This window comes from Xiphophorus maculatus, chromosome 24, assembly GCF_002775205.1.
Source record: "Xiphophorus maculatus strain JP 163 A chromosome 24, X_maculatus-5.0-male, whole genome shotgun sequence".
NCBI lineage: Eukaryota > Metazoa > Chordata > Actinopteri > Cyprinodontiformes > Poeciliidae > Xiphophorus > Xiphophorus maculatus.
This window is the reverse complement of record NC_036466.1, coordinates 14504388-14520469: the sequence shown is the minus strand read 5'-3', so window position 1 is coordinate 14520469 and position 16082 is coordinate 14504388. Positions and strand designations below refer to the sequence as shown.

Genomic DNA, 16082 nt, shown 5'->3' with positions numbered 1-16082 from the left:
GTTTCTTGTAAACCAGTTCTGTTGCATTTAAAGTGTTTTATTTACGGTTGGACTATAAGGATGAAAATTGTATCACAATATAAATGTTTTATATCAGTCAGTATCTATAATTATTGATCAGTTTTGTTTTAAATATCATAAATATTTCCAAATAGGAATCACATCTTTCTGTTTTATCCAGTTTTATTTTTAAACTTCATTTTGACGAAAGGCGGCAAACGTTAAATTGCTGCTGCGCCTGTTACTCAACATGCTGTTGCTAGGTAACCAAGGAGCGAGGGAGTTGTTGCTAGGTAACCAAGGAGCGAGGGAGTTGTTGCTAGGTAGTGAGGTGAGTCCACTAGCTTAGCTTAGCTAGCCGTGATCTTTCCTCTGCATTCAGTTCAGTGAATATTTTATTTATTGAATACTGGATTTTCTATCAGATGGATCATCTATTGATATTGATCATTTATCTGTTCTGATATGTATTGTTATTGATTTATTGTCCAGCCCTGATACTCAGATATTTGTTCTAGAAATACTTGGTAGGATTTAGTTTTTTTGCAGTGTAAAAAGAAAGTTTTCTACATTCAAAGGTTTGGTAAATTTATTATGAGTATTAATAAATGAGCTGCTAATCAATAAGAGGTTTTGGTCTAAACCTGATAACCTGATGAGCTTTAAACTGGGAGTCGTACTGGGACCAGTGGGCTGGCTGTGAGGCTCCCAGTGCAGGAGATGGATGAGCAGGCGGCTGAGTAAATGGTATTTTAGGCTCCATCGGTAGATCAGCGATAAGGACAGATTTCTTTATCACCAGGTGGACGGTGAGTAATTGATGGCGGCCGGGCGCGAAGGGCCTCTCTGTGAGCTGCAGGGGGGCGCCGTGGGGGTCAGGGCCCGCTGGCAGAGAAAAATGCAGCCGCTAACGGCCGGCCGTCCACCGCCCCGCTCCAAAAGGACGGCCACTAATCTTCCTGAGAAGGAGAGGATGAGGAAGAAGAGGAGGCGGCGGCTCCTTTCTCTGCTCCTGCCTCTAAATGAGGCCCTGCCCAGGAGGCCTCGCAGGGGCAGACACAGAAACACACACACACACACACACACACACACACACACACACACACACACACACACACACACACACACACACACCCAATACAACCAAAACGCATCAGGCTTTAGCTTTGCTCCAGTCAGAAAACAAACCATTTGGGTTCATTCAGATAAAAACAGATTCATGGGAGTTGGAATAAAAACAGCACAAATAACTGAGAGGAAAAACTTTTAAATGCTGAAATTATCACAATAAATCAATAACAATAGATAAGTGATCAATATCAGTACATAATACATCAGATAGAACCTGAAATATATAGAATATTCACTTAACCCCAGAGCAGAAGTGCATTCAGGGAAATGTAAGTAGAGGAGAGGCTTTAGCCGTTCAACCTCTCAAAGCTAGCTAAGCTAGCTTCAAACCTCTCTCTTGCTCTTTGGTTACCTAGCAACAACCTGCTGGGTAACGAGCAGTTTGAACCGTTTCAGATCCGATCTACAGACACGTTTCAGTGTGACGTCACAACATCCCGCCCACAGCTTCCTGCAGCAGGACAAAAAGCTGCGTGCTAACGATGACTAGCATTAGTTTTAGCTGTTAAGTTAGCAGCATAACATGCTAAATCTTGAATTTCCACCTGATATTTAAAAGAAAAAGTGATGCAGTTCTTTGCTGCTAATTGTCAACACTAAGACAACCAGATAACCAGTCAGGAAAAGTTTTAATTACGGATGTACTGTAGGTCAGCTATGCTAGCTTGACTTTGACAACCTAACATGTAGGTGTGCTGTGGAATAAGGTGAGTTTAGGTTCAGTTAACAAAAAAAGTAAAAAAGGCGACTGACCAACTCATCAGCAGAGCAGGAGTTTAAATCAGCAGATCTACCAACCACTGTGTTTATGATGCAGCCGAGACAGAAAGCGAGAAAACAGAAGAATAAGTTTGGTTTTTAAATATTCTTCAATGTTTTTCTGTGTCATTTTTCTGTTTTCTTTGGTAAACTGCCGTAAGTGAAGAACAGCGCCATCTCCAGGTCTGGTTTTGTGGTTCTGGATGCTAAAGGACAGAATCGCCTCTTTGCCCTCCAGCGTTTTGAGCACAAAACATCTGGATGTAAACGATAACATGCAACGTGTCTATATGAACTCCAGATCCGTTCTGGATCCGTGCCGGTAACAGTGACCTCTGCTTGCGGTCCGGTCCAGGTGTTTGGTATCTCAGCAGGTTGGGGAGAAACTTTTCTCTTTTCATTCTCAGTTCAGATCTTCGGTTGGTTTTTGTGTTTGCTGTCGTTAGAAAACTCAGAATCCAGTTTGGACCCGTAATGACGTTGTAGCGCCCCCTGGGGGAACCTGGTCCTGGTCGGGTCCCCCTGCGCTCTCCGAGGCGGCCCCGTTATGGGCCCCTGCAGCCGGCCATGTGGGAGCCAATCACGGCGGATAATGGGCTCTCTGCAGCGCTTTGTAAACATTTAGCTTGATGACTTTCCAAGATGGCCTCATCCTGGTTTATCTGACGCTGCGCTCCACATCAGAGGCTCTAAGTGAAACCAGAAGGCTGCTCTATTTCTGGATCAGACGTTTCTGCTGCTTGTTAGCCGTTTTCAGGCCTGAGTCATTAGAGCAGCGGCACAAACACGGCCTACATATTTCACATGAATCAACAAACAAACATGAAACCTGAACTGGAAACCAGTCCAGAGCCGAACGCAGAGACTTCAGGATGAAGATTGGAAGCAGATTCAGCTTATTATAGTTAAAACAAAATAACAGAAACTCAAACATTTTCTTTCAGCGAATCACAAAAAAACAGTAATTAATATGGATTAATATGGAAACTGGAACTAACTGGAACTACAACGTTTATGAAATATATATATAATTGTTTTTCTGTTTATGGACGTATAACTGAATAAATATTTCTGTTGAAATCAACAAATATCATCACAATACTTTGTGAATTCTGCAATGAAAAACAGACTAATAAAAACTAAACAATATTTTACTAATAATAAGCAATAACTAGTCCCAGTAAAGTGCAGTTTAGCCCTTGTTGCTGGTTGCTGTTGCTGGTTGTTGTTGCTGGTTGCTGTTGCTGGTTGTTGTTGCTGGTTGCTGTTGCTGGTTGTTGTTGCTGTTGCTGGTTGCAGCAGCAGAGCGTTGCTCCGTTGTCTCTTAATAACATTAAAGTTTGCCTGAACTCCATCCAAAAACAACATTCCTGGAGATTTACGGCCCCGAGCTGGAGAGCGATAAAAACACGATTCTCAGGATTAGGCCACAACTCTTCCTCCTCCTCCTCCTCCTCTTCCTCCTCCTCTTCCTCCTCCTCCTCCTCCTCCTCCTCCTCAGTGTTTTTCCTGCAGACAGTTGTGAGACTGACTGGACTGAACCCGGGTCCAGATTAAAGCGCCCACATTCACAGGTGAACCGGAGCGCCGGGGCGTTGCTAGGGGCGACGGCGTCCATCAGGAGGTTAAACGGCGGAGTGTGAGGGAAAACAGAGGCGAGTGTCGCAGTGTGTGTTGGTTTAACTTGTGACCCGCTGAGCAAACAGAGGAGCTGCTGGGTAAACGCTGCGCCGCTCACAACTAAACTCACCGCAACCACAAGCTGAACAGGGTGAAAAATATCTGATGAAATGTTATTTTTGTAAAGTTTCTACACTCTTTCTTTTAGGAGAGAATCAGTAAATATCAGTGAATTAAAATATACGATTAAATGCAGTTACTGTTTGCAGCTTAGTGACGTAAATCACTTTTTGTTAAATATATGGAGAAGAATCTCATGTCAATAGGAATGATTTTCTAGAACAATATTCAGTCAGTAACACGTCTATTATCTACTATCACAACAATACCACAAAATCCTGTCATTTAATTTAAACCCATATCACCCACTGCTGGCATAACCAGTAACTTTATCATTACCAGTTTGTTAGAGGCGATAAACCGCTGTGGTGTTTCTGTCTGTCTGACAATCTGCTCCAGTTTACAAACTCAAACTGGGTTTAAATATTCTGATCTCAGTGTAGAATAATCTAATCCATGTCTGTAGAGTCTGGGAGTCGTAGGTTTTAAAGAAGAGCAAGATAAATATCAACCTTTCATTTGGTAAAGTTCTCTTTACAGAAAACATCTAATAAAGAGGGCGGCCAACTTAGGTATGCTAGTTACTAGCCTAAACAATGCTAACTATAGCATATGTAATGCTAATGCTAGCATATACAATGTTAACTAGCAGCTAGCCTCTCCAATGCTAATGCTAACCAGCAGAGGAAGAAGGTAATCCAATGTGTGACCAGCGTTGGGTTCTGGCCTCTTCGCAGCTAACGCTAGCTGGTACTCTCGGTTAGCGGTGCCCGTCATTAATCCGGATGAACGTAGCTTCCTGTGCTAATGACGTAGCTTCCTGTGTTAATGACGTAGCTTCCTGTGCTGATGATGTAGCTTCCTGTGCTAATGATGTAGTTTCCTGTGTTAATGACGTAGCTTCCTGTGCTAATGACATAGCTTCCTGTGCTAATGACGTAGCTTCCTGTGTTAATGACGTAGCTTCCTGTGCTAATGACATAGCTTCATGTGTTAATGACGTAGCCTCTGCTAGGCGCCTGATAATCTGAATTTTGGCACTAAAATGATTCCAAACAAACAATCCAGACGTAAAAGAGAAGAATCGAAATGTGAAGCGTCATTTATTCCCCGTCTCTACGTTACATTCATAAGCTAAGCTAGTCTCCAGGAGCTAGCATAGCAGTCTGAATGCCAGCAGATCAGACTGGTATGTCTCTGAACGGGTGAGAACTGATCCATCATGGATTCATGTGTTCTGTTTAATACATTCATCATATTTTCTACATTTATAGATCTAAATGTACTCAAAGGCTTTTCTTCGCTAGCTGAGCAGGATGGGGGGAACCAGCCGTAGTTTGGGTTTCTACATCCTGCTGTGTGAGGTAAAGGTTGGCGGACGGCTGATTCCTTCGTAACGAGTTTTGGTTCAGATTCCAGGCTTTGGTGATGCCTTCAGGGCCCGTCGGTCCCTTCTGTTGGCTGAAGCTGCAGCCTGGTGACGCTCTGCACAGCTGCTGCCTGAGAGCCTCCCTACAAAGTTACAGTGAAATTAGAAGAGGCACGCTAATTGCCTTGTAAGTATTGCAGAAAGCAGCTGGAGATTAGCAATAACAGCTAATTAGCTGGCCTACAGTGGAAATCAAAGCTGAGGCGTGACGATAAACACAGTCTGCAGTTTGTCTGCCGTAATAAACCCAACAAAGCTCCAGGTTGTCACATTCTGGGTTTTAAGAGCTCCGGTCTGAGCAGCGCCGCAGCAGCTGCTAAACTCTGCAGCCGGACGCCGTCCGAGGCTCAGGGAGGAATATTCTCCTCATAAACGCTGAAGGGAGCGTTTCCCCATCAGAGCGGCGCTGCAGCCAGCACAGCCTCCTTACAGAACCTCAGTTACAGGTCTGTATCTGAAGGGTCATGGAAATTTACCAGAAATCCTCACATTGTTTCACACAAATGCATAATTGTGAGTTTGCTGCAAATTTTAACTCCCACCTGCAGGGGGCAGCATTCGATTTATTCCACTCAGCCTGACAGAACAAGAATCACATTTACAGTCATATTACAAATATTACAGTCATAAAATACAAAAAACTATGAGATCAAACAGACTTAAAATTAAAATAAAAACTAATCAATAATCATCAATATTGATACTGAGAAATGTATCATGAGAAACGATATGATAAAAACCCACTTTTAACCAATAAATGAAAAATATATATGGATTAAACAGAAATAGTTTTTAATTGATTTCTGGTTTATTTTAAACGTCGTTTATTTTGAAAGTCATTAAAATATATTAATATGTTCAGAAATGAGCTAAATTGTTTCTGTTGTTGAAGAAAATGACAGATTTTTGTCAGATTCTCATTTGAATGAAAAGAATAAATCCTGCTGTTTAGTTTGGAGCTGATTTAAACCTGTTGGTGTGTTTTCCTGCACTGTGTGTGTGTGTGTGCGTGGGTGTGTGTGTGTGTTGGTGTGTGCGGGTGTTCGTGTGTGTGTGTGTGTGTTGGTGTGTGCGGGTGTTCGTGTGTGTGTGTGTGTGTGTGTGTTGGTGTGTGCGTGTGTTGGTGTGTGTGTGTGTGTGTGTGTGTGTGTCCAGCCGTGCGGAGGTCTCGTCCTCCTCGTTCAGACGCAGTAACAGTCGTCTCCTGATCTATTCTCGGCTCCGTTCTGGGAGGAAACTGGGTCTCTGCTTCCCGCCTGCCGTCCCAGTAGCCCTCCTGGTGGGGGCGCCGGCGGGTGATATGGATGTTAGCCGGGAGCCCCAGGAGCGGCGCTTTAATTCACCGCATGTTAATTATCACTCAGCTCCTCTCTCCTTCATCACAGGGAGGATAATAAAGTTCAGCTTTAAGAAAATCACTTAATCTGGACAAACCTGGAGTTAAGCAGGGCGATTAGCAGACGGACCATAAATCAGCTGGATTAACCCGACACCATCAGTCTGGGAACCTCCGGTCTGCTAAGGAGCTACGCTAGGCTAACACCTGATCAGGACAAAACCTGAAGAAACCGTCTGAACCACACGCAGCGCCACCAGCTGGATGGAAGAGGAGACGCATTAAAGAGACACGTTACATGAAAATCACTTTTTACATGTTTCTGTTCCTCCAAATACAGCCAACTAAAACTAAATAAATAAATACTGACATAAACAGTAATTAATGGGAATACTCTCCCCGTTACCTAGCAACCCAAGCAGAACTCCAGCTGTACAATGGCTGCTGGAAAAGAAATGCGTCTTGTTGACTTTCCATCCAGAAACAGCTTGTTGCATTCTGGTTGGTTGTGCAGCAGGCTCTACTTTTGCTTCTCAGAGACGTTTGGTTGTTTAATCTGTTTGCAGACATTCTGTGTAAACGCTGAGTTGTGGGCGTGGCCAGCAGCTGATTTAAAGTGACAGAGACCCTGAAACAGCTCAGTGCTGATCAGACTGAAGAGTCTGGAATGATTTTATTAAAAACGTGACGAATGTGTTCATGGAGCATAGCGGGATCAGATCCACCTGTCAGGAGCCCCGCTGGAGGCCCCGGAGCCCCGCTGGAGGCCCCGGAGCCCCGCTGAGCCCCGGAGCCTCTCAGTTTCTGGCTGGGAGCCACTTTGAGCGTTCAGGGCCACAGCCAGGTTCTCCAGCCAACATCTCTGGACTCCGGCCTCCCAGTCCGAGTCAGACAGAACGGATCAGCGGTGAGAACACGCCGTTACAGTCAGCGGTCAACTGGAAGGGCAGAACTGCCCCAAGAAATGATGGGACAAAATGGCTGACAGATTTGGACCCAGATCAAAGCCCTGACCTGCCAGGATGAACTCCAGTCCTGTAAACTGGAACCAGTCCCACCAGTACAGGCTCACAGGGAGAACTTCCTGCTGCTGGCGACCATCAGATCACTGAGGGGGCGGGGCAACGCCGCGCTGCGCCGCGCTCAGGTGAGCCAACTCTCCGGAGCGCTCGCCTTTTGTTCCTCGCCCGGCGCCAGAACAATGCAGCTGTCTGGATGATGGAATAAGGCAGCAGGAAGCTGAACCGGACCGGACCGGACCGGACCAGCTGGGACGGAGCCGGCTGCTCCTCTGCAGCTCGTTTGTTTCAGTCTGAAGCGCTGAGCTCCAACAGAAAACTTCAACTAGCAGAATGAGAAAAACCTGGAGATACTTTTCCTCCACCAGCAGGGGGCCCCCAAGAGCACCAAGCTGGCATGAGAAAACATATTTATACTGAAGAAGACAAAATAAATGCTGTTACACGTTCTAGAATATTTCTATAGTTTCTGCATCACAGGTTAATACGTGAGGGTCCAAAGTGCGGCTCAGGGGCCTTTTGTGATGGATTCAGATCCTGATCCAGTTTCAGCAGCTGAACGTTCATTTCTGGACTAAATGAATCAAACTGGTTTGTTCTGCAGCTTCCAGCCCTTTAATTAAAAAACAAACAGCCTTTGGATGAGCTAAAGGAATCTTCTGGTGTTTATTTCCCTCTCTTGTTCTCAGAGCGTATTTAGCACAATGAGCTCCTCTTTGACCCTCAACCCTCTTCGCCCCGACTGCCATGACTGGAGCATTAAGTCAAGCTTCCCTTTGCTTTCAATGGGCCTTTAGCTGCTGCTGCTGCAAGCGCGGCGAGGCCGGCCGGCCGGCCGGGTGGTTACTGAGGACGTTCTGGAGGAACCAAACCTCAGAATCTCTCTGGGAATCAGATTCCTTGGAACGTTTTCATCCTTCAGCCAAACTGGACCAGTTCATCGTTGGTGCAAACATTTGGTTTCTTTCTGGTTTCTTGAAGTTCTCTGCAGGATTTTATGAGAACTCGACGTGTTTCCACTCCAACCAGAGATGGACTGGATAACTCCTGGTTCGTTTCTCATGGACTGGTTGGATGTTGCTGTTTGGTCATCCTTAGCTTTCCAACCAATGAGGTTTATTATCAAAGCTAACAAGCTACTGCTAACGTGACTATGGTCCAAAGAAGTGTCACAGGACTCGTCCAGCAGAGCTTCCCTGAACTCTGACCCGATCAGACCGGGTCAGAACATTGACCAGTCATCAGAAATGCACCTAGAACTCCTGGGGCTGAAGTAAAGCCTGACCTTTGACCTCAGTAGGAGCAGGTTGTGTGTTTTACAGGTCGAGGCCGAGACGCAGCAGAGCTGCCAGCTGCTGCTGTTTCCTCATCCAGGAGAATTAAACATTTAATCTGGAGAGGAACCAGTTCATTTGGATCCAACTGAACCAGGACCGGTTCTCTGATGGGAATTTAGTAGAAAAACTATTAAAAAAACTACCAAACCAAACAAAGAAAATGATGAAGGTCGGATATTTTCCATCTGGATTCCTCAAGGCTGTGTTAGCCTAGCCTAGCTAATAGCAGCGGTGGCTAAGCTACCACAGGGATCACTTATTAATAATCACAAAATAAACGTGAAGCCTGTAACAAAATGAATGTTCTGCTCTGTGTGGGAAATGTTTGGGAGTTTTTTTGGTGTTAAATCTTGACATTGTTGTGAGTTGCTATGGTAACAGGTGTGTGTAGCGTAGCCGACACAGAGCGAGAAAACAGAATAACACGAGTGGTTTAGAGTTATTCTAACGGTTTTTCTGTTATTTTCCCTTCGCTGCGGCGCTCTGCATCATTTAACAGATTGTTTAACCGCAGCAGAAGGAAAGGAATCGTGTTTTAGCCTCCAGCGTTGAGCGTTCCTCATGTAAACAGCAACATGCAACGAGTTTATAGAGAATCCACCTGATCGCAGCACAAAAACCTTTTACCCAAAACTTTTAAAATGGTCCTTTTTCCATTCAGTGAATTAGTTTAAATAATTTCAGTTTGTGTTTCTGTGGTTCATGTAAACGCGGTTAGCGACGCCACCAGGACTCCTGTCCTCCATCGAGCGCCGCGTGGCCCAGACGTGAGACGCCGCCGGGTCGTCATGACGACGTCCAGTTGGTCCCCGCAGGCCGAACGGAAGCACAGCGAGGGATTCCTGCTGTCCGTCAGCCTGTCAGGCCCTGGAATGCTGACTCACTCCGGTCTGGGGCCCCGCGGTGACCCGGGGGGCCCCCGTGGGCCCGGGCCCCTCGCCGGATAATGATCCGTGGCCCTGACCCCTCAGGTCACCCTGACAGATTCCCGCAGGAGAGAATGTGAGAAACACCGGAGGAATTTTAATCCAGACCAGGAATCAGCTGGTTCTCCTCCGAGATGAGACGCAGCAGGTTCTGATTAACTGGACCGGGACGCCACCCTGGATGGCTTCCAGATTAAAAACCTGAGAAAAATGTTAACGAGAAACACGACTCCATAAAGTCCATTAGAGCCCCGAACGCTGCGTTTATGTGACGGTAAAAGAAAGACGGCAGAGAGGCTAATTAGTTCTGATGTTCAGGAAAATCTTCCCAGATCCCAGAGGAAAAATAAAAACGATTCACACAACGCTCGTAAAACCCGCCGAGTTAGAAACAGGAATGCACCTTTAATGACACCCAGAGCTTCATGCTCCTTTGATACGTCTGAAACTAAAACCTCAGATCACACAAAGTTTGTTTTGATCTGGAGGCCGGCATCAGGTAGTGGCAGCATGGTGACCAGACAGGTGCAGGTCTGAGCAGCTTCCAGGTTCAGGTGGGGGACTGGTTCCAGTGGGAAGGCGGACTGGTTCCAGTGGGAAGGCGGACTGGTTCCAGTGGGAAGGCGGACTGGTTCCAGTGGGAAGTGGTTTGTTCCACCATCATGAACATAATGGAGCAGAAACACATTTTTCTCTTCAGTCACCTGATGTGTTACTACTGACGGAAACGACAAAGAACACGACAGGAAGTGGATGTTTGTGGTTTATATGAACTGATAGTCTCTCAGTTCATAAAAAGTTCTGTTTCATTCCAACACGTTGAATCCAGAACTCTACTGTAAAATGGCCGACTGCAGTTTCCCAAGTGGGCGGGGCTTGTTGCTCCAACGCCCAGATAAGGACATTCTCATAGATCCATAAACTTTAAATTCAAATTAAAGTTTTTTTGTTTTTTTTTTACCCCTCCAGGGGTCTTTTGTGGCTCTAGTGTCCCTTATATGACAGCAGGCTGACAGGAAACGGGGAAGGAGAGGGGGAAAGACATGCGGCAAATGTCATTGGGTCCGGGAGTCAAACTCGCGACGGCCGCGTCGAGGACTGAAGGCCTCCAAATACGGGTCGCGCTAACCGCTACGCCACCATGGCACGCCCCTAAATTAAAGTTTAACACTGGAACTGGAAGATATTTTAAATATATAAAATAATTGATTAATTGCAGCAGGCCTGATTGGCTGATAGACGATGAATATATATCTACTGTAACTGTTTAGATCTGTGATTTTAATGACTTAAATGTTTAATGTGTTGTTAGTGTTTTTGTCCTCATTTGTACTGGAGATGCTGCTGCTGCTGTCTGGTTGACTTTAACCCTCCTGATTCCAGTCCGGTTCTCGCCGTACAGACAGGAAGTTTTGAGGCGTTGCTTAGCAACCAGGCCTGGTCTTTGGGTTTGACTCTGAGGGTCTTGTAGAGTCCAGATGAAATCATGCTGATCATGCTGACCGTTCAGGCCTGCGGGGGGAAGTGAAGACGTCTGATAGGAGCAGCAGAGTGTTTGTCGCTCGGTGTGTAAACATGCAGTCAGTGCGGAGGGCTGTGTGTGTTTTCAGTCTGTTTGGCTGTGTGTGTTTTCAGTCTGTTTGGAGAGAGCGGCAGAAGAAAGCTTTTCCCAGAGCTGTCAGGGCCGGTTTGAGTCTGGCTTCACACGCTCCATCATCCTGTCTAGTTCAAAGCTCTGCTAGCTGCAGGTCTTTGTCAAAAGCCTGGTTGGAGATCTTTTATGTCCAAGATGTAGGATTTCTTAGCACGACTTTGATTATTTATTTATCCCACTTCTCTCGTGTGATAGTGCCAATATTTTACACGAAAGTGCTCAGCTTGCTCTGAAATTCATGTTGCTTTATTGTAGGCCTTTTGCTTTGAAATTTCTTGTTTCAAGTCTCTCAGTTCTCGGCTCTGTTTCTCCCGTTTGTCCTTGCAGCGCCGCAGCACCTCTTCCCCACCTTCCACACGCCGATCCCCATCGACATCCGCCATCATGAGGGCCGGTACCACTACGAGCCGCACGCGCTGCACGCCATGCACAGGTAAACCGCCGCTCCTCTCTGCAGCACCCAGCTTGTTTTTGCTCTGTGAAGACGCTGATTGGAGCTGAGCGTTTGCCAACTCCACTATCAAAAGCTGACGACACACGCTGACTTCCAAAGTGAATAAGCAATGCCGGTTCTGGATTCCTCCGGTTTGTGATACCAGAGCCGCTCAAACGCCGCGGCGCTTTGAGGAGTTTAGCTGCAGGGATCTGAATCTGACACACAGTTTAAGAAATCGCAGGAAGTTTTCCGGACAACAAACGAGTCGCTGCTCCTCTTCTGAACTGATGGCTGGAAAAGGATTTACACCCTCACAGATTTATTCTGTTCCTGATTGTTTTGGTCAAATCAGTAAAAAGACACTTTAATAAACAACCAAACCACAAAAGGTACCAAGGATTTCTGCTCAAGTTTCTAGAGCAAATATTTTAACACACTTAAAATAAGACAAAACTAATTTATAAGGAACTTTTCAGTGAGAAACAGCAGCTTTTTGAGAGTCAATAATTCCTTAATATTCATGATAAATTAGTAATTATACAGATTATTTCACTAATAAATGTTTAGTAATAATCTGCCAGAGCAAATAGTAATTTATCATCAATATTAAATAATTATTAACTCTAAACTAGCTGCTACTTTTGTTGGAAAGTTCCCTATAAGTTAGTTTTAGGATGTTGTGTTTCTGCAGTGCAGCTGGTTCAGAGGTCACAGGTCAAACTAAACTCTCATAGCTGCAGCGATGGTCAGACTCAACGCGCCGCCGCCTCATCATGTTCATTAATCCCTCGTTTGGAGCTAATCTGCGCGGCGCAGGCCCTGGCAGCCGCAGGCTAACGCCATAATTAAACTCCCAGAGGTCAGAGGTCACGGCTCAGGCTGCATGTTGCAGGCGACACATCCAGTGATTCTCTCAGCAGCTTCCCTTGGCTCTGGGTTTACGAGCCAACGTTAACGGCTCTGTGCAGCAGCACACTCTCAGCTCTTACTTTATCACCGGAGAAAAACTGGAGCCAAGACAAAAAAGTCAATAGACGGCAGCGAGTGGAGCTCTTACATTTAAATTCACAGATTTGATGGTGATGCATACTTCGCGCCTGGCGGCAGCAGGGCCATTCATCACGCCGGCTGAGGAAGAGGAGGGCGGGGGGCTGTCTGCGGACTTGGCCACCTTGATTAATGTGATTTGATCTTGACAGTGGACCCCTAATTCATCAAGACCTTGATCTGGCTGTCGCTCCCCCTGCCGGTGCCAAATTCACCTAATTACAGCAACATTGCACAGCAAATTAAGTGCGGTGTCATTTGTCGCCGGGCGCGGCGCTTTATTATGGGCTGGCGGCGGCGTGTCAGAGGTCCGCTCCCTGATTGTCTAACATGACACCCCGGCGCCGTCCGCTTTGTCACTGTTTGCATATACTGTAATGAGAGGCTGCTGGTTCTGTCAGGCCTGTCAGAACGCGCAGCCATGGGGCGCCGCTTTGTTTCTGTGACAGGAAGCAGAGAAACCTGGAGGGAACCGGCCTGATCGATCAATCAATCAATCAATCAATACCTGCATCCAGATAGACACCTCGTCAGTTTCAATAGATAATACAGCTGATAGAGTTTTCCATACAAAGTTCTTATGTGACGTCACACTTTGAGGAACTTTGCAACTGGCAGCCATCTTGGTAGACAGTTGCTATGACGACAATAAACAAGCCACAAGCTTAGAGCTAGCGCTCGCCTCGTTTTTAAAAGAACATTACAACTATTAATAAATTTCAGTTCTCTGTGTAATACTACGATCAGTATCAGTAATATTTACAGAAAAACTAGCAAAGTTAGCTTAGCTAATGTAGCTTTTATCTGCTAGCTAACACGGACATGTAGCCTGTGTGTTAGGTACTACATGTACTCACTCTTAAAAATAAGAAACAACGTAGTGAAGTGAAAACTGGACAGACATGAGTCATTCACCTGAGGATGATTGACAGCACTAAGCCCCTCCTCCTGCCTCTGATTGGTTGTTTTTGATGGGGTAAGGGTCAGGGGTTAGGGTTAGGGTAAGGTTAGGGTTGGTGACAGTTTCAGTAGAAACCTCTAGTCACACTCTGCAGCGTTCAGGTTTTAATTGTGACAGGATGAAGCTCCTCGTCATAAATCCAGAGCAGAGAAAAAGTTTCTGGTTCCACTGAACCAGGCTGAGTCGGGTTTGTTTGTCGGTATCTGGGTCAGAACTGCAGACCTGCGCTGGGAGTTCAGTCGGCTGCATCCTGGACGCGCCATTCATCTAAATCAGAGCTCTGCCCGACCGGCACCAGAGACGGGCTGAGACGGGAGGCGGTGTCGCCCCGCAATTCATCTCCGGTGTCAACAAACAGAAATACTCAGAGTGAGCCGGGCCGGTACCACCAGGGACGGTTTTATTTAACATGGAGACTGGAGAACAGAACCAGGACCAGAACCAGGAACAGAACCAGCTACAGAACCAGGAACAGAAACAGAACCAGGACTAGAACCAGGAACAGAACCAGCTACAGAACCAGGAACAGAACCAGGACCAGAACCAGCCTCTCCAGCCTGTGCTGAAGGAAATCCAGACTCCCGTTAGCGGCTGCTGTGGGGTCGTCTGGACCCGGTGGGACCCGGTTGGACCCGGTGGGACCCGGTTGGACCCGGTGGGACCGGCAGCGCTGCGCCTCACTGAGCTCATTTAAACCTCAATCATGAGGATTAAAATGTTTTACAGACTCCGGCGTCACGTCATGAGTTGATTCACACAAAACAATCCGGGTTTCCATGGGTCACCAGAACCAGGAACAGATAAAAGTACAGAACATGTTTTGCTGTTTTTTTGTTTTAGACGAACCGACCCGCTTTGTTCACTTCTGATACCGAAACCTGAGGGTTAGCATCACAGCACAAAGCGTAGAGTTAGACTGAACAGATCCGTGACTACGGGGCGGGAACATCGTCACTGGTACCGGATACAGATATTGATATCAGATCGGTTCATCCTGGTTATTGATATCAGATCGGTTCATTCTGGTTATTGATATCAGATCGGTTCATCCTGGTTATTGATATCAGATCGGTTCATCCTGGTTATTGATAACAGATCGGTTCATCCTGGTTATGAATATCAGATCGGTTCATCCTGGTTATGAATATCAGATCGGTTCATCCTGGTTATTGATATCAGATCGGTTCATTCTGTTGCAGACTGAGGCAGAGCGTCTAGTTTCCTGGAATGTGTTGAATCAAAATGTCGGGTTTTTCAGGACATTTCTTCGCCTGTGGCCAAATATGGAGAAGAAGGTTTTTATTCTGGTTGGTGATGAAGATGATTTTTACTTCATCTGTTAGTAAAAACAGATTAAGAGAATTTCCTGAAGATTTTTCCACCTTTTGCCTCAAAACGTTCCAGATTGAGGTTCATCCTATAAACTCAGACAGACTCACTGTCAGTTTGAGGTTTCACTCCCATCATGCAGTAACCATGAGCAAAGCGAAGTGGTTTCCTGGATTGAGAGGCTTCAGGCCGTCACACGGCGAGCGCATCAGTGATTCCCGCCTGCAGACGGAGGGCTGGTTTGGTTGGTGGACCTCCACCTGCTGGGCGGAGGAAACGTTGCCTCATCCGCCAGGCGCCGTCCTGCATGATTCAGGACGTTCATTTTTAATCTGCTGCTGATGAAAGACGGCAGACATTCGTTCAACTCAGAGACAATTTGTTCATGAAATCAGGCCGGCGGGTCTGGATCCGCCCACACAAATATTTACAACGTTTTCTCATTATAATCACAAAAACGGTTTTATTTTTTAATGAAAGGAGCAGAGCAGTCAGATCTCTGCAGTTCTGTGTAGAGATGAACTGATCAGATATTGATATCTGTATTGATATTCAAACCATTGATCCATTGGTTTATTTTTCTCAGTTTCTGTGTTTTTTCAGTCTGACTGGTTCTGTTTCCAGCCCTGCAGGTCTGACCGGCAGCCCCGTCATCTCTGACATCTCCCTGATCCGCCTGTCGCCCGGCGCCATGGCGACCAGCGAGTCGCCGTTCAGCCCGCCTCACCCGTACGTGTCGCCCCACATGGAGCACTACCTGCGCCAGGTGCACGGCAGCCCCACCCTGTCCATGATCTCAGCCGCCAGAGGCCTCAGCCCAGCAGACCGTGAGTCAGACCAGTCAGACCAGTACGAGCTCACGCAGGTTCACCAGTTCAGCTTACTGGTAACCAGTCAGAAAGTGAAGGAGTTGGAGCGACGGGAGCTGATTGGCTGAGGACTGTTAGCTAATGTGCTAGCGCTAAAACGCCTGAGTGC

General features: G+C 46.3%; 1 protein-coding gene across 2 annotated transcripts in view; it reads left to right on the top strand.

The window, feature by feature from the left end:
* The window catches only part of LOC102236609 (zinc finger protein GLI2), a 49786-nt gene that overhangs the window by 15333 nt on the left and 18371 nt on the right, over positions 1–16082 (top strand). Inside the window, exons 4-5 of one of the 2 annotated variants that reach the window (XM_005811537.2) lie at positions 11659–11764; positions 15729–15931. In XM_005811537.2, the coding sequence (XP_005811594.1) occupies positions 11659–11764; positions 15729–15931 (309 nt within the window). The remainder of the gene's footprint in view (positions 1–11658; positions 11765–15728; positions 15932–16082) is intronic. The other variant, XM_023329606.1, reaches the window with a different exon arrangement.